Below are 27,559 nucleotides of genomic sequence, written 5' to 3'. Positions count from 1 at the left end.
CAAGGGACTCACGTCTGAGCATACCCTGCCAACTTAGGGCGAACAAAGCGATACAAAAGGGGATGATGGACGGAGCGTTTGAGCAAATCAAACACTCACCCCCAGTCAACTGATCTGGGTTTAGTCCATCACCATTCTTTAGCTCACTCAGCCACCCCAGTTCAGACATTGCCATATGCAAATCCGACCATCATCCCCTTTTGTATCGCAGTTTAACATATAGCATGGTCTAGCACCTTCATTTGCATATAAATGGCAAACCATTCACTTTAAGCGCACCTTTAATTGTTTATGTATGGCGCCGTTTTATTTTCATTTCTTTCCCGAACGCACTCAGCAGCCTGGTCTTCCCCCCATCCCCCAATCACCCAGTCTCGCTGTTCACTGTTGAGAGAACTGTCTGTCCTGTCTGATCCTCATCTACCCACCCCATCTCCACTCTTAACCATTTTCCTTGCTACTGTCTCCTGAGCGCCCCTCGCTGGTCACAACAGACACTCTCTAAGACATGTAACCTTTTAGAGCCAGCATCTACAATGCAATAGGTCTCCCATTACTGAAAATGTGAGCCATTGCTGTAGCAGTATTATTTGCAAAGCCAGTATCTCAAACTTTAAATAATGCGAGCTCTATTGCATTGCAAATACTTCTGATTTAATGTTTACCTTTCCCTTCGTAAAGTGTCCACCACCACCACGTCCACCTCCACCACCTCCACTTCCACCACCTCCACCTCCACCTCCACCACCTCCACAACCTCCACAACCACCACCACCACAACCACCACCTCCACAACCACCACCTCCACAACCACCACCTCCACAACCACCACCTCCACAACCACCACCTCCACAACCACCACCTCCACAACCACCACCTCCACAACCACCACCTCCCCACGTCCACCTCCCCACGTCCACCTCCCCACGTCCACCTCCCCACGTCCACCTCCCCACGTCCACCTCCCCACGTCCACCTCCCCACGTCCACCTCCCCCTCCACCACCACCACGTCCACCACCACCACGTCCACCACCACCACGTCCACCACCACCACGTCCACCACCACCACGTCCACCACCACCACGTCCAACATCACCACGTCCAACACCACCACCACCACCACGTCCACCACCACCACGTCCACCACCACCACGTCCACCACCACCACGTCCAACACCACCACGTCCAACACCACCACGTCCAACACCACCACGTCCAACATCACCACGTCCAACATCACCACGTCCAACACCACCACCACCACCACGTCCACCACCACCACCACCACGTCCACCACCACCACCACCACATCCACCACCACCACCACCACGTCCACCACCACCACGGCCACCTCCAACACGGCCACCTCCAACACGGCCACCTCCAACACGGCCACCTCCAACACGGCCACCTCCAACACGGCCACCTCCAACACGGCCACCTCCAACACGGCGCCCTCCAACACGGCGCCCTCCAACACGGCGCCCTCCAACACGGCGCCCTCCAACACGGCGCCCTCCAACACGGCGCCCTCACTCTATCTGTCGCCCTCACTCTATCTGTCGCCCTCACTCTATCTGTCGCCCTCACTCTATCTATATATCTATCACTGACAGACACCTGCAGGATTATCACCACACCTACCTCCACCACCACGTTCACGTCCACCACCACCACGTCCACCAGCACGTCCACCATCACCATGTCCACCACCCCCACAACCACCACAGCCACCACCACGTCCACCACGAGACTACCTCACTCTATCTGTTGCCCTCACTCTATCGCCCTCACTCTAGCTATATATCTATCTATCACTAGCAGACTCCTGCAGGATTACCACCACACCTACCTCCACCACCACCACGTCCACGTCCTCCACCACCACCACGTCCACCACCACTGCCACCACGTCCACCACCACCACATCCACCACCACTACGTCCACCACCACCACCACGCCCACCACTACCACCACCACCACAGCATCACTCAGGGACACCACAACATCACTATGCGCTAACACAGCATCACTGAACACCACAGCATTACTCGTCGCCACCACAACATCACTCAGCGCCACCACAGCATCAATCTGTGCAACCATTGAACAACTGGTTCAAGCTTTATTACAAATGTCACAAAAAGATGTCAATATGTCACTTCTCTTCTTGGATTTTCGTCACAATAAAATACACTGAACATAATCTTCACAAAAGTTATTTACAAAAGTTTAAGCTATTGCCATTATAAATTACAACAGCTTCTATTTAAGTATTCATTATGTTAAAAAAAATAAAAGCCATTATTTGTAATATCAATACATCTAAGTCACGTAAATACAACATATTGCATTACAAATGCTATAGGTGTCACATTTGCAAAAGTTAAAACTATTGGCATTGTAAATGACAAAGCTATTAATTTCGCTATTATCAAAACCAATCGCTCAAACATTCCTAATGCGAGACCTATTGCATTGCAAATGCTTGTTTACCTAGCCATGTTGCAGGGTGCAGTACCATATGTGGCCAAAAGAGGTCCCATGGGACCTCTTTTGGTCACATATGGTACTGTGCCCAGCAGAAGGTATGGTAAACCCACCCTACCCATAATGCATTGCATGCAAGACAGTACCACGAGTACAAATAGCTATGTCCATATATACAATTAGTAGCTTTGAAATGTGACAAAATAATTATTATATTAATTACGGATTGGGTTGTACGCTATGTGGAGCTGATGAAGTGACAGTTATGGGTCTCATATAAATGTGATATGTGCTAGAAAGTAAAGTAACCACTGCCAGCCTTGCTTAGGACCAGGTGTGTGTTCTGCCTGAAGCTCTTTAAGAAACTAGTGCTCGGAGGCTGTAATTGAAACCTAGGGTGGAACAACAGATGTAACAGGGGGTGTTCAATTTAAGAGATGGGAAGAACCACCAGTAGCTCGTTCCCTAGTCAACAGATGGGAAGGGTGAGCCAGTGACCCGCTCAAAAGATGGGAAAAGGAATCAGTGGCCCACTTAAACGCAGAAAGGGAAGCCAATAATTCCGTCAAACGATGTTTAGGCTGTCTTCATTTTTTTTTTTATAAACCCTGCTCCATTCCTTGTCCCAAAATTTCCCTCAACTCCTCATTTAAAATCCTGAGGCTTACATTTTGTACAAAGGCCGCAGTAGTCTATAACAATACACAAATGATGAAAAATCATGACTGCTGTCCTAATCCCTAGCTCTCCCCGTGACCCCACTTTCTCGCACCTTTGCACCTCACCCACTTCTCTTGGTATCGCAAAAGTGCTTAAGAATGATACCCTGGTGTACAACCTGCCTCTGCTGTGCATTCAAACAATGCCCACATTAATGTTCAATCAATGACTTAACTGTACATCGAATGCAGCCATAAACCACTTCTAAGCCTCTCTCTCATCACGTCCTTCATCTTTTCATCACCATTTCCACTTAAGCCCTTTTTACTACTTTCCACCTTTCTTCACCTTTGATTCCCCCTAGCCCACTCTCAACGATCTGGCTGTAACTTTTTTAAATGCACGCTACTCTATTTCCCAAGGGCTACCTCCACTCCTCTTTTGTGCCACGTTTCAGCCATTATTCCGCTCACCCTTTCATTTCCTCCCTCTCCCTGCTCTATAGGGCGTTTATTTGATAGTGCTTTATTCCACCCAAAGTCTGCCGCCCTTAAAAATATGTCTAAGATGTGGACGTTTAGAACTCTTTACTTGAACCAACCAGTGAGAAAAATAAATTGCAAACTCTCAATATGTAATAATTATTCTGGCAGGGAACCTTTCAGAACGTATCGTCAGTGGCCGGATTCTAACATCTGCAGTGTGCATTTGTTTTTGATGTACTGAAAATTAATCAAATCACACTATGCATGTAATCAAGGAAATGCAATCCTCAAACGTGATATTTGTGTATAATTTTATTACTGCCTGCACTTAGGCAGTAATGATTGGTAGAGCCAGGGAGCAGTGAGTCGTGTATCATGTGGGTGTCCCCATGTCAAGGGTTGAACCCGCAGGCACATTGGACTTATTAAACATAACTTGACATGCAAAGAAGTGAAACCCCAGACATATACAAACAAGCACTGGCAAAGCCACACGGTCTATCATTAATTGCCTGCCTTTTGGCTTTGTGTTAATGCTTCATTTTGTTTGCCATGGTTTTTATAAAATATTGTTGTGGGAGGTATGAGGCTCTAACAAATATAAAGAAAACAAAGTTAAAAAATTACAAAAATTCGTTTGGGTCTCAAAAAGCACATATTGCCAAAGTAGTCCCCCCTAGAACTGAAGGGAACGACTTTGTGTGCAGACGTTTTCCTTGTGAAAGGAAAGAATCTGACTCTCATAGTGAAGTTAACCAATGACTGAAGTAAGCAGATCAACTGCCCCATGCTCTAGTAGGAGAAAGAAGAATGAGGCAACAACAGACCAATGGATAAAGAGGCCTGGCTGTAGGCCGCTATAAGCATATATGTATTCTATCAAATGTAAATAAAATCAAAAGATACTGGCTAACACACTTGACATAAAAAGGCGAACCTACAAGTATCACCAACAAGTGTACTGCTGGCTTAGAAGCATGAAACGACTGCAGCTTTCACACAGGACATGATGCAACTTGGCAACATCTCAGTCACGATTAGCTCTGAGACCGGTTGGACAAATGGAGAATCAGTAATCTAACAGTCCTGCACTAGAAAGAACATCAGAGTTGGGGGACAGACAGTTGCACTTCTTGCATCCTCATATATCTGAAAGATTACACACCTGCATCACATTTTGAAGATTAAGTAAACAAATAACAGGTGTATTTGTACAGTGCATTTATTTATTTTCGAGATTTTTATAGCGCAACAAATACCCTGGGGTGTCTCGGCGCTGTGGAGCCACTGGAATCAACCATCGTCTTACTGGTTAAACAACCAAGTTTTTAAGAGCCTGCGGAAGCTCATCAGGTTAGGGGCGGTCTTAATGGCCAGTGGCAAGAGATTCCAGAGTTTTGGAGTGGCCACCAGAAATCGCCTGTCTCCCCATGTGACAGTTCTAGTACGCGGTACAGGGAGGAGGCTGGTGTTTGCCGATCTTAATTGCCTCTTGGGAGTGTGGGGCTGAAAAGCTTCGGTGAGGAACCTGGGTCCTATGCCATGCACTGCTTTATAGGCAATGCAGAGGGCCTTAAATTTAATGCGGCTCTCGACTCTCAGCCAGTGGAGGTGGCGAATGGCCGGGGTGGTGGGCTTGCGGCGGGGGATATTTAGGAGGATCCTTGCAGCCGCGTTCTGGATAGACTGCAACTTCGTTAGGACACCCTTCTGAGTATGTAGAAAGAGCGTTCCCATAGTCAATTTTTGAGAAAACTAAGGTGGAGACCAGAGTTTTCCCAGCTGAGGTAGGGAGGTATGGCAGTAATTTCTTAATTTTTTTCAAAATAAAGAAAGATGAGGAGACAACCTTATTGGTATGGAGGTCAAAGGACAGTTTGCTGTCAAAGATCACTCCCAGGTTTCTGGCTTTTTCCACTGGGACAGGTGGGGGGCCCAGCTTTTCAGGCCACCAGGTGGAGGACCATTCAGGGGAGAGCCTGCCGAAGGTCATGATCTCGGTCTTATCCGAGTTGAGCCTCAGACAATTCGAGGCCATCCAGGAGCTGACCTCAAGCATGGTTCTTTGGAAATTAGCTGCCACAGTAGGGCCATCTCTGTGGATAGCCAGAACCAGCTGGGTATCATCTGCGTAAGATGTGAGTCGTACCCCATGGGCCTTAATTACCCTCGCCAAGTCCGCTACGTAGATGTTAAATAGCAAGGGACTTCGCGAGGAGCCCTGTGGGACTCCACAGGGGAGTGCAGAGATAGGAGAGTAAAAATCTCCCAGCCTCACTGTCTGGGTACGGTTTTCCAGGAAAGATGAAATAAGATCCCTGGCTAACCCGTTTATCCCCAGGGCAGTGACAGGTCGACCAGAATGTTGTGGTCGACCGTGTCAAAGGCTGCCGATAGATCCAGAAGGATCAGGACAGCCGCCCCTCCCTGGTCCATGATCGCCCTGATCTCGTCAGAGGCCTTTATCAAGGCGGTCTCGGTTCCATGCCCTTTCCTGAACCCAAACTGCGTTTCGTCGAGAAGTTGGTGAGCCTCGACGAACTCTGAGAGTTGTCTGTTCATCAGGAATTCACATACTTTGGCAGGAAAGGGCAGACACGCGATGGGCCTGTAACTGGCCACAGCTGTGGGGTCTAGGGAAGGTTTTTTTAAAAGGGGTTTTATGACAGCCTTCTTCCACAAGCTGGGGTATTGACCTGTCTGGAATGCAGTGTTGCAAATTTCCATGAGTGGACGCGAGATCACTTCTGTGAGTTTTGCCATCACAGAAGGAGGACAGGGGTCCAGAGGTGAACCCGACTTGATGGTGGAAACAAGTCTGATAATGTTATCCTGTGTGGCGGGTGTGAAACAGGGAAAATGATCATAATTGTGATCAGAGATTATTTCTTCTCCTGTACAGGCTCTATGTTTAGTTCTGATTTCCCCTTCAAACGATGCATATATATCTGCCACCTTTGTGGTGAAGAAAGTAGACAGTTGATTACATAAGATCTGTGAAGGTTCGACCCCGGGTCCAGTGGAAGGAGTGGACAGAGTCGTAACAACAGAGAACAGCTCCCTAGCAGAGTTCTCTATTTGTGCCGAGAAAAAAACAGTTTTTCGGGCGATGATCGCCAATTTATATGTTCTGAGGGCATCTTTATAAGATTGTTTGGCTGTGGGGCAATAGGCTTTCCTCCAGCGCCTTTCTAGGTTCCTGCAGTGTTGGCGGTGAAGTCTAAGATCTTCAGTGTACCAGGCGGCCGACGGAGATGCCCTATTAGGTCTCGTGTGTTTCTCCGGGGCCACTAAATCGGCGGCACCTCGAATCCAATCCTGGAAGTCTGAGGCTGATAGTACAGGGGTGTTTCCTCCCTGAGGGCAGGAGGAGGCCAGGGAGTCTAACATCTGGGGGATGTCCGCATTTTTCCAGGCACGAGTCCCCACCCTGGTTCGTGGCCTGGATAATGAAGGATTTGCGGTCCGGGTGTGAAGCTGAAATATGATAGCCCTATGGTCAGACCACGTGACAGGAATGGTGTCCAGTACAGAGATGTCTGGGTCATTAGTGAACAGACCGTCTAAGGTATGTCCCGCCTGATGAGTGGTGCCCTTGACCAGTTGGTGCAATCCCAGATTGGAGAGATCAGCAGTAAGCTGGATAGTGTCATGATTGTCCTGCTCTTCCAGATGGAAGTTAAAGTCTCCCAATATCACATATTTCTCAGAGCTTAAAATGTGATCATTTAAGTCGGAGAAAGTGGATAGAAAAGCATTCCTGGGGCCGGGAGGCCGGTATAGTAGTATACCTTTCAGGGCTTGTTTGGGGTTAATGCTAATAGCGAAGGTAGCTGATTCACAATTAGCGGAGTTTATGGGATCCAAGGTGGTGCGATATTTATCCTTGTAGATAATAGCGAGTCCGCCACCTCTTCCTATAGGTCTGTCATGTCTGGCTACACTGTATCCAGCAGGGGTTGCAGCACAGAAATCTGGCCCTGACCCGGCATCAGCCCAGGTTTCAGTGGCAAATAATAAGTCCAGGTCATGGGTGAGTATGAACTCGCTGATCTGGAGACTATGGGATGGGAGAGAGCGTGTGTTGATAAGCGCTGCTCGGCAACTAAGAGAGACAGCATTCACCCTGAGGGATTCCTTAGTGCTACGGACATGTTTTTATCATTTAATCAACCTCAGAAGGATGACAGTTTGAGCGAACCTATCAGAATTCACACCTTTGAGTACACTAAGAGTAAAATAAAGACCCATCCAGCAGATGAATCAATCCACCGCACTATCATTCCCAGCTTAATGCAATAATTTTGATAACTTAAACCCTTGTACCTAAAAGATACATTTTACACCAACTTAAAAGAGAATTAGAATCGAGGCCTGGTGGGTCTTGTCAGGTTATTATGCTATCTGACCAGTTGTTCATGTGGTAATGTATTAACTTTTCAGTCCTTACGCCATTTCAAAGCACTAAACAAGCATTTACAATGCAATGGTCTCTGCAGCATTAAAGGTAGAGCTATTGGCATTGCTCATGATTTTTTTTTTTTAATCATAAATAAATGGCAGTCATTTACATTGCCAATAGCTTAATCGCTTGCATATGCGAGACCTATTGCATTAGCACTCACACACAGAGTAAGTAGTAGAGTAGTAGAGTGTTCTTTCTGTAAGTTATGGTGTATATGCCCGGTGCGGATGCAGGGTATCTGATTGAAAGCCTGGGGGCAAAGAATCCCCCACACAAATACGAGCTATGCAATGACCTCAACTAGTATCAACGGTGCTCATTAGAGTGAACTTCAGGCTTTCGTGCCTGTTCAAAATCCCTGTGGGCTCTGCTGGCCCTACACCTTTGCTGGGGAGGGGGGCGAGTTAGGGGGCAGGTGACAATCAGATGTTAACAGTGCAACTAGTAACGAGTGCAGTTAATACAAACTTACAGGCTACAAATGTTGAGGGACCAGTAGAGTACTGAGTGAAACCTACAGCAACAGAACACTTCCTAAAACTTGCAAGTGCACGTGCAACAAAGCACTCCTTGGAGCTAAACACACAGTAGGCAAAATACTTCATGAAACAAAAAAAACCCATATACAGTCACCCGAGCGGTGCATAAATTCTAAATGTAGAATATCTGCAGACACCAAAACATGGCACTTGTCTTACAGTTCACAGAATACAGCAGCCAGCAAAAGAGTTGAAAACGCTGCATGTAACTTTTAGTCCGCCTTTCACTGTGCCAAGCTCGAGGTTGCACGCGCCGGCAAAGTGTCAACACAACTCGGAGTGACGCCCCAAGATGCAATCACAACAGCACACTCTGAACTTACCCAGGGGATGAGACTTCTAAGTCGCGTTCACCGCTGCGCCTCCGGGCTCGGACCCTGACCCAGGGCAGGCCAGGTCAGACCCTACCCTGGCTCGGGGGCTTCTATTGCGTCCTGGGCTGCGGTGTGAGCTCCTCGGCGTCGTGACTCCTGGACAAGGAACAAGAATGCTGCAAGGCGTCTCCTGGTATAAAGGAGGGAGTGTCCTTCAGAGGTGTGGGTGTCTGCTCAAAACACAGGGTAAAGGGCTGGAGGTCGGAGGCAACGGAACAGGGGCGTCGCCGCCTGTTGAATGAGGAAAGGGGTCATTGGGTGAGGGGAGAGGTTGAAGGCGTTCGTCGTACCCCCCCCCCCCCCCCCAAACGGCCTGCAGAGTTCTGGAATGCAGCTGCTCAGCTGAGTGTATAGGAATGCAGCCCCTCTCCTCCAGCCACTGCAGAGCACACTCAACGGGCCCCCCCCACCACGCGATCATACCAAGAGACAGCCATGCCACCTTTGACCATAAGGGCTACCACCCGCAGACTAAACTCTCAGGGAAATCATCCTTTAACATACTAGAGCTGACAGACACATCCCAGCAGCTCATACCTACGGCGGTTCGACTACCGTCCATCAGAACACACACACACACACAACATTATGAGGCGGAGAAACAAAACGTACCTGCTCCTTAATCTGACGGGCAGGTCAGTTCCACAGTTCTGGACAACAGACGAGCTTTCACCGAATCAGAAGCCGGAACAGAGTGTGAGGTACACCTTATTTCTCTGTTCCGAATTCTGATAGGATAAGAGGGCACATGAATTGGCAAGCCCTGAATCTCCATTATTTATCGGGCACGCTGCACTGCCTTAGCCAGTGCAAGCATGCCAGATATGTATTGTGCCAGTGTAAGGCTGGGCCGTATTAGCCCCCGCCTGACACATGCGCAATCCATTCATTGGAGCCCTCACCTGCTGCTGGCAATGGGTTAAGTCCGCTTTTACATGCAAATAAACGACCCATGAAAGCATTTGTTTCCATGTAAAAGCTGTACATTTTGGTCACCTGCTGCTCTCACACTAGCTAAATACAATAAACAATGACCCATTTTAACGCTACTCAATGTATCGACCTTGGCAGGATAAAAGACTGAGGTGACCCTACCGGGATTCAAACTCTAAATGTGCAGGTCACAATTGTGCATAGTGCTCAGCTCACTAAGCTATCTTGCTGACATACGCTAGACAGCGATATATTTCTTATAATTTAATTACCGGCAGAGTTGTTAATTGGGCTTAGATGCGCTGCTGGTCCTGGGTGTGACCCCAGGCCTGCCATTACCCAGCACTTTGACTAACAGACGCTTCTATCCTGTCTCAGACTTCCTGTATGTAAGCCCGTGTAAGTCAGCAGCGCTGCCGCCGTCTCGGTGCTACCTCCAACATTATCCATGACCGGACGCGAAGCACTTTAGCTCCCGCTTCTGTTCAGTCGACTGTAATGAGGTCACACGGCAAACGGAACACCGCAAGTTCTGTCAGGAGAGCTAAGTAGACGAGAGAGATGGCAACTCTGTGGGGAGAGAGTGGGGCGAGGTGAGCAGAAAAGGGCACGCTGAGAAGGCGCAAGGCGAAAAGAAGAGATCAGGGTGAAAATGAAAGGGTGAAGAGGGCGGTGATAAAGTGGAGGAAAACAGCAACGAGGGGGGGGGGGGAAGGGTTAACAAAACACGTATATAAAATAAGCAGTGGGAACAACAGACGCCCCAAGCTCGCGCTCACAAAAACAAAATGGCGGCCGCAAACATCCGAACATTTTCGGATTCGGGGCGTGTTTTGGCATTCTGAGTGACGTCACAGTCGAAAGAACGCAAAAAAACACGCCCCCGAATCCGAAAGACGGGGCTTTATTGGAGTGATGCTGGTCTCCTCCAATGGCTGGCCTCCATTTAGGAAGCCAGCCAATGGAGGAGAGAGGAGGAGAGAGGCAGGTTCAAGCCCCCATACTCCAAATCATTAAATCTCCTCCCGGAGACTGCGCAAGCGCAGCCTTCGGTCCTCGACCTAATGAGAAGAGATGAAAATGAAGGAGTAGGAGACGGAAAAAAGAGGAGCAAGAGAAAGACAATGGAGATGCAGCCTTGCGAATCAATTGACACAACATTGCCCTAGACTATTTTATTTCATCTGGTGCAGCAACAGTTCATTTTCGGTGGTCAGGGAGAAAGAAAAAAGCAAAGCAAATGAGCTACACATCAGGAAGGGGCAATAAAATAAGACATAATTGCAAGGACTAGTTAAAATTCATGGTTACATTTCGGAAAGTGTGCTCTTGTCCACAATAAGGCACCCTGGCACATAATTCACTAAACCTGCACTCAAACAATGGAACTGGACTACTGAGAGAAACGCTAGGCCTTAAGTTTCTTTCTAAATACAAATTCAGAAGGAGAGACTTGTATATCCAGGGGGAATGTGTACCTGAGTGTAGAGGCTAAGAGAGAATGGTATTCTTGTGTAACCTTTGTAACAAGTCATGACTAGCCTTCCACTGTCTAAGAAGTCTATGGGGGGCTGACAAGGACTGATAGTTTATAGCAGTACCTAGGTCTTATGTTGTGGAAAGCTCTAAGCATCAAGCAGGGAGCTTTACCGAAAGATCATTTCACAATCGGCAATCAGTGTATGCAGCTAGATGGCCTGAGAAGGAAATATGATGGAGGATGTTAAAAAGAAGCACTGTAACAGCTTTCGGAATGGTCGGAAGGCGATTCAGGAGTTTGGGCAAATCAAGATACAAGGAGTTGCCATAGTTTGGATTAAAAGCTATGAATGGTAGAAACTTCGTCTTCCGTGAGAACACTGGCAAGAGGCACAACTGTCCTTAAAGACCTAAGCAGGGACAAAGACTTTTTAGATTTAGATGGAGAAAGAACGATTGTTGTCAAACCCAAAGCCTAACTTCTTATCAGAACAGGAGGGTTCAAGGATCTGCCCGGGATCATCTGGCCACCGCTGGGTAGCCTAGAAGGAGCAATTATGGGTTTTTTCTCTGTTGAGTTTGGGGCAGTTATTGAACATTCAAGATGCAACAACTTTCATATATTCAAAGAAAATATTCTGCCTGTTAGAATCATTATTGGAAAATTAGACAATAAGCTGAACATTGTCTGTATATGAAAACATTTCCAGGCCTTAAGGATGAATAAGATCAGTCACATGGAGAAATATGTATATTAAAGAGTGATTAGCCCTGTCGAACACCTTGTGGTGGGGGAACTGGTTCAGAGAAAAAAAGGGTGAGAAAGTCTAGCATCTTCAACACAAATAAAGATATGAACCATTTAGGGGCTGATTTGCAGATACCAAGGTCCAACATGTGTTTGAGAAGGATGGAGTGGGAGACAGTATCAAATGCCGCGATAAGGTCTAAAGATCGGGTTGCAGCCCTTACATAGACAAAGCCACAGGCAAAGTGTAGGTGCTATGTAGCAGGGGAAACCCCAATTGGAATGGATCAAGTAGTGCAGTGGCTTCCAGGTAAAGCTGTGAGATAAACAATTTTTTCAGAATCTTGGCATGAAGGTTCGGGATCAAAGGGTGGCTTTTTAGAGCAGCTGTTTGAGATATACTGGGGCAAAGGTAGGAAATGCAGTGTAGTGGTTAGGTTGCAGACCATGAAACCTGGCATACCTGGTGCATATTCTGACTTTGATACTTCACCAAACACTATTTGGTTGTGGGCAAATCATACCAAATACCAGTGCATGGAATGGAATTGTATGGAATAAATGGGTAGAATATATAAAGTAAAGTGTATGAAACATGCTATAATTGCATTATTCCACTGATCAACAACCACCTCCTCCACCGACATTGTTAATTAACACCTGTGAGGTCATATATTCTATTATTAATATGTAGTGTGTTGGTTTCCAAATGAACAGAATTTAGAATATGTGCGCAACAGGACACTGTCCTTAAGGGTTTGCGGGCAACCAAGTCCTGCTGTACCTCAAAATGCATTTGGGTGTTTTTCCCCACAGCTGAAGACTGAGTCAGAGAGGGAGGGAACAAGGGAGTAACTAAACTATCCCTGTCTTTTGTGGAAGGACCAAGGTTCTTCAAGGAATACCCCATCTGATCTGTGCTTATTTACCTACCCTATCTTCCCCTTTGGCCCTCCTAATTGCCCCTTTCCCTTCTCCACTACCTCCTCCCTTTCCTCCCACATCCCATTACCTTTGTAGTGTACTCGTAAGTTGCCCTGTGACAGCCCTATGTAGCTGTATTTGTCCTTGGGGCTCCAGGCCCGGGGAAGAGGATGCTCCTGCTGATTGACAGCTGGATACAGACGCTGGAGTCGGTCTCCCACTTCAACCCCAGTCCCGTTGCTTACGACCTGCGGCTCCGCCATCTTGGATTTGCTATTGTGTCACCGAGCGCAGGCAGTCTGCCATATCCAACACCGGCCGGAGGGGCCGCCGCCGAGGCCGCCGGGACAGTGAGTACGACCGAGTCGAACCTCCGCAAAATTCAGCAGAAACTGGTCACAAATAAACCACAACTCCCAGAAGGGATGGCGTTCAAAGAGTGTTCACAAGCTGCCATGTGCAAGCCATGCCGGGAGATGTAGTTAACTGAAGTCTGTTCAGTTCAACGTGAGACTGAGCAGCTCAGGCTGTAAGGACTACAAAGGAGAGAAATGCAACGCGCATAGCCGTCCGTCATAATAAACGCAAGACTGGAGACAGCACTGTGAAGTGACCAGGACTAGCGCCTAGAAGCGGACTCGTATGTGCCCTCAAAGAAGATGGCAAGTGCCGCTAGTGTACCCGAATCATCTCTGAACAAGGCTGATCCTCATTAGCCTGTATTTTTGCCAGCTAGAGTTGTGAATGTTAAGATCCACGCAGGCAGCAACTAAGGCGCCATGTAAGCATGGATCATCTTCCATGGGACCTTAGTTTCCATAGTAACCAGTGTACACAAATATATCCGGAAACAAGAACACAACATTCTTTGCAATGGCACTTCCACCACTAAGCCAACCCAGGTGAGGAGAGGGCGCAGTCTATTGTCCCACACGTTATCTAGCCAGAAAAAAACCTCGATACAGGTTGACACTTAGTAATACAGTTTTATAGAACGGTATTTATATGTTGTAATTTCACGTCCATCGGGAGGTTTTTCGTTGGCTTCAAGATTGTAGTCTCTTAAATAAACCAATTAAAACTTGTTGAACTATGGGTCGGTTCCAGCTTCTCAGATACATCAAGACAGGCGTTGATAGTAATTCATACTTTAAAGTTGAGGACACTGCCTCATCTGTTTGAGTTAGAGGATTTAAACGTGGAAGCTTAATCGATGAAGAGATTAAAAAAAAATTGAAGTCGCCCCTAGACCTTGTTATCAGAACAGATTGCACCCCACTCGTTGTCTAGTGAGCAAGCTTGAACATGTTGAACCAGAGGGCATGGTTTTCAGTTCGACCTTCCCGTGTGACCAACTTGTGTGCTCTTCAATGCATTCCTGTGGTCCCCATTTTGGAAGGACTGTGAGTACCTAGACCAAGGCTCAAAGCTGCTGGTAAATACGTGATAAGAAAACTCAACTGAACCCGTCACAATCTGTAAATCCCCTAGCTCACACCGTACCTGCGAAAAATGGGCTAAAGTCAGAAAATGTTGGGCCTCGGAAAAGGATTGTCCTAGACTGTGGTCTCAGTTCTTGTACTTTACTAAACTGTTAAATCTGGTGCAAATCAAGTTCTCCCCATGCATGCAGCCGTTACCTTATCTATTATTTTACAACTCTGAAACAGAAAATAAGCATCATGAACATATTTATAAGAGATGGCCATAGCACGGTTTTAATTCACTTAACATTCTGATGAGGTATTTTCTACTCGTATGCTGTAGAATGCTTATATGTAATTTATAGGTGCCAGCTTTTTGGCCACTACCTTTTGTTCTAGGATGTAATGTTCTCAGTGGTCGAAGTGGGGAAAAAAAAGTAGGGGAACTGTGGGCGGAGTATCAGGAGGCGGGAATAATAGAGGATTGGGTTAGTGGGCGGAGTCAAGAAATGTGGCTAAAAAGAGCAAAACATACCAATTTTTAGTATGTTTGGCATTTCACTGACCAGTTACAGCTTATAACATTATTTAATACAACCAATGGATACACTTTTTTTGAGGTTTAATATATGAGTTAATGACATTAAAATTCATTTACAATGTGGGATACGTTTTCAATCACAGAATTTCCCAAATACGCTTATAAGTGGAACCAGACACCATTTGTCTCCGAGCCATGCAGTTTCTTTCATCAGCACTTCTCCCTTTTTCTAACCATTTCTGAACATAAAATTTGGGTTTAAATCCTACGACAAGAACCCCGACGTGTTGGGGAGCACTGTTGATTACATCATTCTGTGCCCCTCGGTCAATGCAAAATTATAGTCCGACATTTTTTATGTGCTTCCAACATGTCATGAAGCCAGCTTTAGTTGTCTCCTGGTTTCCTGTTATTGTATCTAGAAATAGCACTCAAAAATGAATATATACACCTAAAACAACCCAGACATGTTGGTTTTGCAGATGCTTTTAGCAATATCAGATGAATGAGAAACAATTATTATATCAGTAGTTTGTGAAATTACTACTCAAGTTAGTTAGCAATGAGAACCGCAAATGTATCAATTCTGAAATTATGAGACTCAAACAGTGGTAGAGTTAAAAATAGGTAGTGAACCTTGGATTATCTCAATCAGTTATTTTTTCCCCTTCAGACTAATATTCTCTGCAATTACTATTAGACAACTTCATCCTTTGTCTCTCCCCAAGCACTGTAGGTGTCTAGAAATACCACCCAACAGAGACTGCATGAGGAAGTTCAAACATGAATGGCAACATTTCCTAGTTTGCAAATGTTTTACACATAATTATAGCTCTGCCATATTTGCCACATAATACATCATACGTTGCATAATCTGATGGTTCTAAGTAAAAAATTGTTTGTAGCTCAAACGGATCAAAACATGTGACTTGTGTTGCCGTCAAGTGGAAAGACCTTTACAAAGGTTGACTGGTCACCGTTGTCACTGCTGCACTTGTATGTTAAACTGGTATTAATGAGGCAAAAGTTTTGCAGAGACTGTTAGTATGTGTAAAAAAGTCAAAATAATAAAGAATCCAAAAATGTACCACACATTACGCTGCAGCCTTTCTTTGCTGCATAATTAAGTCAACACTGCAACATAATTTTGTACTCCATTGCTGCATAATTGCAGTGGCCCCAAAGCAGGCAGCACATGTTAAAAGTGCCTGTGCAAGAAGCAGAGAGACCGTGAAGTTGGTGAATTTAGAGGCATATATACGGGAATGGTGGCGCAGGGCGGAGCAGCACGTTTTTTTTGCTGTGCTGCCCTACGTCACAGGGTAAGGGCAGCTGAACAACGTTCATTACTCTTGGGTTTTTGTTTTTGTCACCTTTTAAACCTTTTTCTTTGCTGTTAATGACTGCATTGCCTAATGCTTCTAACCAGGTCCAGTGAAACTATGTGTAATTAATAGAAGTGAAGTTCAGTTCAATAACCGCTGATCACGTGTCTGGGCAGATTTTGTACATTGCTTCATGAGTATGTTTATAAGGGTCGGTGCTGTTGGACAGAGATCATACTAAATTGTATGGAAACCCCTTGTGTTCTCTGTACATTGTAAGTTCTTGCTTTGTTTGCTGTTTTTACATGTATACTGTGATTTTCTTTGTATGTGCTTTTTTATCTGCGAATTTACTAAACAGCGCTCGGTATACAAGATTGTCAAAGTTTGCTTTTCACAAACATGGACAAGCATTTACAGTGGAATATGTCTCGCATTTGCGAGACTTTGAGCTATTGGCATTGTAAATGACAAACCTTTTATCTGTGTTGGTTTTGAAAACAGATAAATAAAAGGCATTGTCATTAACAATACCATTACCTTAAAATTTCGCAAATGTGGGACCTATTGCATTGTAAATACTTATTTTTAAAAGCGCCAAGGTTTGGGCACAGTCTGCCAGGAATTCTTTGTGCTGTCATCAGCCTGAGTGAGCCCCAACACAAAGGGCAGATGAGGTCAAGGGTGGTGTGTAAATACATCCTGATGTGACCATTGTATTGGTCACAGTGGGGGCCGCCTCACTAAATGGGGTGTAAATCGCTGCAGCAGCCGAGTCGCCCCATTTCACTGCAGATTGATTGATTGCTCCTACAGTGAAACACTTCTCCTACAGTATTGTCGGGCAGGCTCCTGGGCCCAGATACAGACAGGAAGGGGGAGGAAGTCATGGCGACTTCAGAGGCTTTCCTCAATCTGCATCACACAGGGCTGGACAATCACCCTGTACTTTCGTACCGTTCCTTTCATCCTGGGACACATTTTTAAAATATAGAAGTAGGGGAACGGACTATGTTAAATTTTAAAAGTAAGGGCACGCCGTGCCCTTCCATCCCCGCCCACTTCTACCACTGAATGTTCTGTATTTACCTTTGAAATGCTAGTTAGTTGTCGCAGGGCAATCTACTTACCTCTTTCTTATTAAACTTACGATTGGTGTACAATTCCGTGGTGGGGAGAGCTCCACTTCACTTTTGGCGACGAGTCAAGGTCTCGGGAGCTACACGCCATTATATTGAGGTACTGTTTATGGGATTTTTGTTCCCTGGGTGCCTCAATTCTCTGTACTACAAGGCCCAGGAGGTCTTCTAGTACCTTTGGCACTTTTTTATGTTTGCAAGGATTTTGTTTGCCCCAGGTTTTTCTTGGAATGTCTGTTGGGGCGTGCTTTCTTTGCTTGAACCCCTGCTGGTCTGTCTTCTCCCGTGGCAGCATGCGCTCAGGCTCTCTTGTACATGAGTTTTCACTTCACAACAGGTTTGACCTGTGGTTGAGTTTGTAGCTGTCCCACACCCCTCTACCTGGGGAAAAACATGTCATTTTACTGCATTTGTTACACCCAATGGTATGTTTGAATTCTGCAAAATGGCATTTGGACTGGCTTCGGCTGTTTCTACATCCCAGAAGGTAATGATCAACATGTTGAAAGGAATTTCTAATATTGTTGTGTTTCAGGTTGATATAGTAATATTTGCTGAAACACTAGATATCCATCATAAAGTAAAATACTTGGTGTTTTATTGGAAAACGGTGTCACTCTAAGGAAAGACAAATGCATCTTTGGGGCGAATGAGGTGGAGTATTTGGGGCACGTGTTGTAGGCAGATGGGATTAAACCCAAACATGGGTGAGTTGATTGTATACTGAAAGCTCCACACATATGTGATGAAGAACAACTCTGTTAATATTTAGGCTAGTGGAACATTATTTTAAATTTGTGAAAAATTATGCAAGCATTACGGAACGTTACAGAAACGTATTGAAACTTGACACTGATTTTGAGCGGTCTCCACTATGTCACAATAATTTGGAACTCATCAAGCAAAACATAATTTCTGCCCCTGCTTTACAAACTTTTTCAGATTGCCGTTAAAGTAATGATAGATACAAGTGTGTTTGGCTTGGGCACTGTGTTGTCTCAATGGGATGGAATTAAGGAGGTCACAGTAGTTGAAGTTTATTTTTGTTTTGCATAGTTACTAAAAACCATTGCTAAAAGTAGGACAGTCAATAAAACCATTAATACACACCAATAAAACCAATACTACATACAATACAGTGCAGTGCATACATGTCTGATATTATGGCGCAGACCTGTCTAAAATGAACCCTTTGTGGGCGTGGGCAGGCAGGAGTATGTCACATCGTAAGTCGCCTTTTGATTGTGTTGCAAGGCAGAGAAGCGTACTTGTAATAAAATGGGTCCACTTAAACTTAAAATCCTTTATAGTGTCACTTAGATAATATCAAAAGAAAATTAAACTTTTTGTTAAAAAGTCTCCTGGAGTCATGTTTTTTGCTATGGTAAATATACAGGTGTAGCATTGATATTTAACACTCAGGTTCTTTGCATGATAGCCTGATGCCGGCATCTTTGCCTGGACCTAGTGCGCAGTGACTTCCTTGCGTATCTTTAGCTGGTAGCCTGGCTAGTTCTGCAATTCGAGTCTTGTTGCATCTTTTTGCTCTGCTAACATCAGGAATTTTATCAGTCTGCAGTTCAGTTGTGAAGCCCCTGGATCGAAGCATGCCAGCAACGCTTGCCTCTTAATGCAAATTCCCCGCTTTTTGAAGAGGGCCTTTAGCAGTTTTTCCCTTTCCTGCAATAACTCTTTGCAGGAGCAGATTAAGTGCAAAATATCTCCTGTTCCCATGTCGCAGAGGCAACAAGAAATTTGGGTCGACGCCCTCAGCCAGGGAGGGAGGTTCTGGACACATGGAGGAAGACCTAGATGGTACCTGAGGAATTAGATTTTTTATAATTTCGGATAACCCTGATTAAAATATGTTTGTGGTGCAAGCGTTTTGTAATTGTTTAGGGTCAACCAGGCGTGGTATCTGGCTGAGAAGGTGGCCTTGTCCTCCACCGATGAGAGTCGTTTAATGGACTTCCAAACCAGATTCTTGAAGGTTGCGTGATGGAGCTGTGTCTTCCAGAGATCAGAGAGCCCAGAAGTTTCCAAAGATTTCCTGCAGGTAATTTCTCACAGGGGAAAGTGTCCTTCTGCTGGAGTTCCTGCCATAAAAGTTGGTGTAGAGGATTTGAGGTGGAGGATCTGATCTTATTCCAGCAGATAATATAAGAACTGTGCCTGGACAGAGATTGTTTCCATGCTCATGACAAGGTCAACTCGTCATGGGTGTTACCTGCGCTGTGCTGATGATGAGTTGACCTTGTCATGATTCTATAGTATTCAAGCATCTTCAGCACAGGAGGGGAAAACCCCTTAGCAGCCAAGGTGTTAAGCCAAACTCCAACCTTATTTGAGCAGGGGAGGTGTAACTTGGGAGAATGAACATTATTATGTACATTTTGACTAAAGTGCTGTCCAGTAGTTTGGCATATCTGCCCCGCATAGCTTCGCTGCCGTAAGTTATTGTAGGGAGAAGTTTGGCCAGTACCACCTTCAGGAGAGGGCTTAATATGGTCCCCATCAGTTTTGATGGAAGAATTTTCATTGTAATCGCAATAGCCGTCCCTTTTCTTTTGATTTCTTCTTTATGGCAGACAAAGGACCCTTCTTTATTGATAACAACGCCAAGATATTTGTAGTCACTTGCTGATTCTATTTGTGTGCCGCCCAGATACCAACTCATTTGACGTTTCCTCTTGTTGTTAATGGCCATTGTTCTTGTTTTCCTAAGATTGATTTTTAGGTTATTCTCTGTAGTATAATTCTGCAGTTCATTAAGAAGCTGCTGCAAGCCAACCTGAGTGTGGCAGAACTACATCATCAGCATACACGAGATTGGTCAATATTTTGTCTTCTAGCCTGGGCACGTGGGAATTTCATTTGTTATGTGCTTGCGGGAGATCTGTCGTAAAAAGATTAAAGAGGGTGGGTGCAAGCATGCAACCCTGCTTCAGGCCTTTGTTCGTGGCCACTTTTCTGGAGAGGTGAGACCCCCTTCCCAATTTCACCTGGACCCAAGTGTCTGTGTGAAGCAGTGACTGGATGTTTAGGACAGATTGTGGGATTCCCCATCGTGACAGCCTCCTCCACAATCTTCCCCTCTCAACGTTGTCAAAGGTTGCACTAAAATCGATATAGTATAGGTGTAATGGAAGATTAGTGATCTTGGCTGCGTCGATGAGTTGGCAAAATGCCAGGATATTTGTTGTTGTGCCTGATGTTTTCCAGAAGCCTGTCTGATTTAGCAGTATTATCTTGTTAGTATCTGCCCAGGCAGTAAGTTCTTCTAGCACGGTGCCCGCAAAGTATTTTGCCTCATTGTCATTCAGTGCCACCAGACAATAGTTGCCTGGCAAGGCCTTGTCTCCACTCTTATAGATCGGTACAATCTTAAAGCCCTTCCATGATTCTGGTATTCTAATTAATGACCTAACTTCAGAAAAAAGAGGTTGCAAGGCGCTTGCCCAGTCGACTGCCCTCTGTTTAAACACTGCCGGTGGTATTCCATTCGGGCCCGGAGCCCCTTCTCTTCTCCCTTTTGCAATCTGTTTCTTTATTAAAGCTGTCATTGAGGCGCCGGCTCGTGCTCTAGTGTGTAATCTGTGACAGGCAAGGATGGTGTTGGTGCCTACTTCAGGGCTGCTCCTAAGCATTCCTCAGGTATCCTCCTGGTTGAATTGGTTATATGGCTGCCCCCAGGATGGTGATTAAAATGCTCCATGAAGAATTTTGTTCAGGTTTCTTCTGAGATGTGTGAGGAGATGCCCTCATGCTGAGGGTGGATTATGGTGTTCCACGTGTTCCAGAAGCAAGCACTGTCATTATGCTTTATGCAATGGAGGAGCTTTGCCCAAGTTGCCTCTTGATGGTCTTTGTTAAATCCCCATTTCAGCTTTTTAACACCTTGGCTGCTAAGGGTTTTCCCCTCCGGTGCTGACTTTTTTGAAAGCTCCTTTATTCATGACGAGCTCAGCTCGTCATAAGCACAGCTCAACCGTGCCTCATGACGAGCTTAGCTCGTCATGAGCATGGAAGGGGTTAAGCAAGTTGCTTTGTTGCTGCAGGAGAGCACGGTGGCCTTGGTCTCCTGCATGATGTCTCAGAAATCTTAGAGTGCTGTTTACTGATTTTTCAAGGTCCTTTAATTGGTCCCACTGTGCTTTTGGAATCCTAATATTCTGGCCGAGATGTTTTTTAGGAGATAAGGCATATCGATTTAATAGTGTAGCATTAAAGCATTCCTAGTTGGTTATGTAGCCCTTTGTGCCCAATACTTGTGATTGGAAAAGCTTGATTGCTTTTGTTGACTGTGACTCAGCGTTTGCCACTGAGCATTTGATTCTCCTAAGGTTTGAAGTGTAAATGGATCCCAAGATTGCTTCTGGGTGGATGAAGGAGGTACAGTTGATGATAGCAGGATTTCTTGTGGTCGATGGTCGCTGTACCCCTGGTCCCCCATTCTGAACCCAAGGATACAGGGGAACAAAGAGAGGCTTTCAAATGTATAGTCTAGTATGGAGCTTGTTGAGGAGGAGTAATGTGAAGGTACAGGGTGGTGGGAGTCCCCATGGAATCTTCCATTAAGGGCCCTGAGATTAAGATGTTCTAGATCTTCTAGGAGGCGGCTGGTCTTACGGCTTTTGCTTCTGTGTGAGGGTGCGCATTGAATCGGGATGTTACAGAATGCGGTTTGGTACATGCTTCCTTTCCCACCCGCTGACCCAAAGAGATATTGATTTGGGTCCCCATAGAGGATGAAATTTGGGGTTTCCATCTCGGTTAGGTAGCTTGTTAGTTGGCCTATTAACTTTTCTGAGTCTTTGGCTTTGTGTTTTGGATGGATATATGTGTTGACTAGCACCACCCCAGCTTGTCTTCCTAAGAGAGAAATGGTGATCTTAACTGCTGTGGCGACCGCTGAGGACGAGGCAACTGACACTGCCAACTCTATGCTAGTCGTGTATACATAGGATGCCAACCCTCCTGATGGGTGGCCATATTTACCATCTTTTACGGCCGGAGCGGCCAAACACATGAAGCCTTGCAGGTGGTTTGGGGCTGCAAGCCATGTTTCTTGCTGTATAATAGTATCAAATGGGTTGGGGTACTGCAGAAAATCTAGATACAATTTTTGGGGGGGAAGGCTGGTGACATTCCATGAGCATAAGCAAATTGTGGTTTCCTCTGGCCTTATGCCACCTTCCCTCTATGTGAGTTCTGAAAGTGTTTCAGAGAGGGTGGTTATGGTTATCGTTCTAGTGATTGACCGAAGGCCTGAAGGTCTACTTCAAGGCACTGATGCTGCCCAAGTTCTGTTCTGTATGTCTGCCATCGAACTAACCCTCCATTGTGGTGATTGCCACAAGGCCCCCCTAAGTACTGAGCTAGTGCCCCGTGCAAGTTAGTTGATGTGGTCCTTGGGTTGGGGGCGAGTAAGGGTGATGGGTATCCTGGATTTTGGTGAGGAATGATGTTAATTCCCCAGGTTTTAAAGATACAATTTTCTGCTAGTACTTTCTGTGCAACTGTTGTTGTTATCCACGTGGCCTTGGTGGCCTCCGACATCAAAGAGTTTTCAGAGCGGATAAACTCTATTGAGAGTAAATCTGTTGAGTTCAAATCAGCAAGACTTGGGATTGCGTGTAACAGCCTCAGAATGTTCCCTCTGTTCAGAGTGTCCTGATGTCCTTTTGAGATGTACTCGGGCTTAAAGAGCATGGAGTTTGTTTGCAGCTGTGAAATTCTCAATGCTTGTAATGCCTGAGGAGGCTCATTAGCAAACCACCCTTTTCTGGTTTCGGCCTTTCCTTTTCTGCTGACAGCGTTGCTTGTAATTGGGCTTTACGGGATGAACTCCTGCTTGAGGCTCCATAGATGGTTCTTTAGGTATTCCTGTGCTCCTGGTGGTTTTTCGGGTATCTGTGCCTGCCTGCTGACATGGTTGGCAAAGCTCCAAGTTGTTCAAATTGACTTGCTGCCCTTGTGCTGCCTTGTAAGCTGATTTTCTGTCTGGCAAAGGCGTGCTTGTAGACGCTGTTTTTGCACATCTTATGTCTTCTACCATACTATTTAGCATTGAAGGAAGAGTAGATACTTTATCTACTATGAGTCTGCAACTGCATTTGATTATTAGGCAGTTAAGGTCTCCCAGCTTCTCGTCAATGCCCGCGTTGAACAGTGCCAAGGTGTTTAATAAGGAAAGCTGAATGTCCATTTTGTTAGACTGATATTGAAGTGCATCTACGGCCAGTTGCATGGTGTTCAAGATGGAGACCCAAGCGCTGCCAGCTTGATCTTTGGAGTTTGCATCACCTTTAGATGTGTCCTTCGACTTCTCCCTAAGAGATTAACCAAGGCTGTATGACTTCAGTTGGGGCTCCTTATGCGACAGACCCCCGTTTTGATGATCGGGCGAGTAGTCGGCTAGCATATCCTACCATTCTTGCGTATTCAGGTAGGAAAGGATTGTCCTCCCCTCTTCCTGGGGATTTCGATCGACTGTCCCTCCCATCCCTATGGGTAAGCTGCCTGGGCAGGAAGACAGTTAGACTATTGCTGGCTTTGATGAAATTGTTCCTGAAGGCCACCGCATCTCTACCGGAGTGATGTTAGCGTTACCTAATGATAGGGTGAGGCTGGCTTCTAGGCCAAAATCTGGCTCGTGGTTCTGCATGCTTCTCCCGGGACCTATGAGTCCTGTAAGATTGCTATTGTTTTGTGACAGGACGGAACTGGCTTCTAGTCCCAGCTCTGATTAAAGGTTCTGTATACTCCTCTCAGTTTGTGTGGGTTATATGGGGATTTGGTTATAACCAGCTTCCTCTTGTGTGTGCCCCCATGGACCAGTTGTTTTTGTGATAGGTACTGAATGTACAGACTGTGCAGGTCCCCTCTCCATGGTGTATTCCAATATCATTTCAGATGCTAGGTGTGTTGAGGCTTAAAGCTCACTTTGGTCTTGAGGCTCGGTCTGTTCTAGTTGGGGTGCTGCTTGTAGTTCAGATGGTATCAGCGTTCCTGGTTGCCCCGACTGCCTAGTTGGGGGCACATTTTGTTTAGTTGTGCTGGGCATCACATTTGATCCCTGAGTTGCTTAAGGCAGAAGAGTTTATCGTTAAAAAGCTATGTGAAGGTAGGCAAGCTTGGTTTTCCACATGTGGGCAAGCCTCCTCTTGTGGCCTTGTGGAAGGTAATAGCGGCTTCAGTTGGAGAGGTCAAGGTAGGGGTAACAGAGGAGCCTGCAGACCTTTCAGTGCAGCACTATTTGAGTAGAGAGCACAGCCTGCATCTTTAAGGAAGCTACATTTTGGTTATATCTTCGGTTCAGTGGTGTGGGTTGAAAGAGTTTGATGGCTTAGGCCGCTTGGTGGCACCATATCCTGTGTTTCAGACTCTATTGCAGTTAATGAAGAAGAATGGGTGCTGTGTTGAATGGTGGGGCACGTCTTTCATCTCTTCTCTTTTTTTACCCCTGGCCTACTGGGAATGGCCACCCTGGTTATCCCTGACCTAATCTGCGCCTGGCGGGGTTGAAGTTTATGGTCTTGCTGCCGGGCAGGACAGGCGGCAATGGGACTGAGGCCTGAAACTCTGGTACTCTGTAACTCTGGCACTTGACCGGGCACGCTGCTTACTGTTGAACCATGTGCCTGCCTAGGGGGGCAGGCCATTGCACTAGTAGGGGCACTGGTGGAGAGTCCCCAGGTGTAAACCCCCACCCAGTCTGTTACGCGAGTTGGGGCCTTGAAGGTTGCCTCTATGGATCCACTCAGTCACGCTTATCAGCTTTTATCTTGTTTGTGAAGGAATTTCCTTCTGGGAATGCAGATTAACTCATGGTGGGTTAGCAGGAGTGGAAGGGAGGGAGCCGCCTTCTGGACAAGCAGCATCAACCTAGAGCTGATCGCTTCTTTTCCCAATTCATCCTTGCCCTCACTATCAAGGACCTAGCCTTTCCAACCCGCCCAGCTGCTATGTGCTTTCCTGTGCTGCACTCACCGCGTTCCTCTCTTGCATGCCTGCCACTTGTTCTGTTGCCTGTTGTCCCAGATCTCGTAAGTGTCATTGGTCCAGACAGTGATACCAGGGCCGGACCAGGTTAGTCAGTCGGGCTCGTGAGTTCGGCCTGCTGGAGGTCCCCGCGTCTCACTGCAGCTGCAGCCAGCATTCGAGGATATCGGATTATAGGGCCGGGCTGAGCTGGGATCAGAGTGGGCCCGAGCCCGGTGCTCGAAGTTCAGTGAGGGGAGTGCGGCGGGATCATTGTCTTGGGAAGGCTGGGTACTCCCCCTCCGATCCCCGGCTCTCTTCCTCCCATCCTCATGTCTAACTGCTCAGTTCTGTTCGGCTCTGGTGCGGACCCTCCCTCCACGTCAAAGTAGGATTTGCTTCTAGATGGTTGAAAGGTGTGGAATCATGGTATTATGTCATAGAAAAAGAAATGCTTGCCTGCACTTCCTACTTGTGGGGGATATAATTTTGCTTAAGAACAGCTCATCTCCCTTTGGTTGATATTTTATCTGGAAGAAAAGTTAAGAAATCCATGGCCCGGTTAGCTAGGCTCACGGGTGCGTAAGAAATTCATGGCGACGTGCCCATGAGCTCTAAATAAATTTCACGAGTCTCAAGATCCTGGACCATTTTAAAATCATTATCAAGAGCTTCCACACACCCATAAAATGTAAGCCTCGATTAATACTATCAATTGAAGAACAGATAATGGGATCTATCTGCAGCACAATTGAGAGCCAAAACAAAACCAAGTCCGAGTCCTGAAGAGAATCCCAGAATTGCTGGGCATTCAAAATGCATTGGCTGTTGAGTGTGAGGGAAGGTAGAACTGGGTATGCCAAGAGGGGACTGAATAGAAATGATTTCCCCCTTTTTCCAGGTTGTCAACACCCTTAAGTAGGATATGCATCCCCACCCTCCCGCAGGCAGGACAGTAGACATGTGTCTTTCAATGAGCAATTGTCCACCTTATGTTTTCAGTGCAAATGCAGGACTGGTTTAATTTCAGGCTGGCACACATAATTTATGGATGTTTGTCTTGTGATCATTGGTTTGCTGTATATATTTTTGTCACAAATAACGTTTGGTATTATGTAATTGTATATATTGTCTCACAAAAGAAATGGTTCTAAATCACGCATACAAATGTGTTGCACTTGTGTGATTTACTAATGTGGTGTTTCCTTTTAAAAGACATGTCCAATTAATTTAAGAATGTCTTTTTGAGTTATCAAAACTAAGCAGAATAAATGCTCAAAAACCTCGAAATTAGTGGTCTCAGGTTTATCGCGAATATTTAAAATAAACCTCCCTTGACACCTTTCTGTGATTTCAATATTTGGGTGGTCCAGTCTGGGGAGTACAGATGGTCACTTATTTCCCGTCGTCCTGATGGACACCCTTAACTTTTTTACCTTTTTGGTTCTGATTAGCATATGGCTAGCTAATATCCGGTGTCTTTCATAAGAACACTTTGATCAGGTTCCACACTCACGTTTTTCAATAATGGTTAACGCCTAGTTAGAGGAGGATATCTATTCTCCCGTGTTTCTCTGAACCCATGCTTCTTTACTTAGTAAGCATCTCGGTAGTTAACCATTTGCTTGCCGTTTTTAAAGTGATATTGGAAGCTCACACTTCTCTCTACTTCACCCGTAGGTACCTTTATTGAACACACTGAAAGCATAATTGTGCCATAAAGAGTTACTTCCCCGCCCTTTTGGAGGCAATGTTAACTATAATAGAATTAAGGATACAAAAGTACATGCTACCAGCATAAGGTATATCTTCCTTGGTTTGCTTCACCCACAGTATAGATGACAGAGTGAATTTGGTAGCAGTGCCTCTAGCTCTTATCACATCTAATGTTATTACTGAACAGTTTTTTCTCTCTGCTTCCAATCTTGTGAACAACCTTGGCCTTAACCACAACTTTTATGTGAGCACAGTGAGCATAGCATGTGTGGTTGTGATTTTCTACACAACCTATACCAAATCCATTTATCTCTAGGCCTTCAATTCAGGA

General features: G+C 45.8%; 2 protein-coding genes across 2 annotated transcripts in view; one reads left to right on the top strand and one right to left on the bottom strand.

Moving 5' to 3' along the window:
- RANBP10 (RAN binding protein 10) overlaps positions 1-13,564 on the bottom strand; it is a 652,739-nt gene extending 639,175 nt beyond the window's left edge. Inside the window, exon 1 of the mRNA XM_086945263.1 lies at positions 13,189-13,564. Coding sequence (XP_086801389.1) covers positions 13,189-13,363 — 175 coding nt within the window. The 5' untranslated portion in view covers positions 13,364-13,564. The remainder of the gene's footprint in view (positions 1-13,188) is intronic.
- A 325-nt stretch (positions 13,565-13,889) lies between these two features.
- TSNAXIP1 (translin associated factor X interacting protein 1) overlaps positions 13,890-27,559 on the top strand; it is a 480,293-nt gene continuing 466,623 nt past the window's right edge. Inside the window, exon 1 of the mRNA XM_086945262.1 lies at positions 13,890-14,002. Coding sequence (XP_086801388.1) covers positions 13,974-14,002 — 29 coding nt within the window. The 5' untranslated portion in view covers positions 13,890-13,973. The remainder of the gene's footprint in view (positions 14,003-27,559) is intronic.

Source organism: Lissotriton vulgaris, chromosome 12, assembly GCF_964263255.1.
Source record: "Lissotriton vulgaris chromosome 12, aLisVul1.2, whole genome shotgun sequence".
NCBI classification, from domain to species: domain Eukaryota; kingdom Metazoa; phylum Chordata; class Amphibia; order Caudata; family Salamandridae; genus Lissotriton; species Lissotriton vulgaris.
This window is presented reverse-complemented; position numbering and strand designations above follow the sequence as displayed.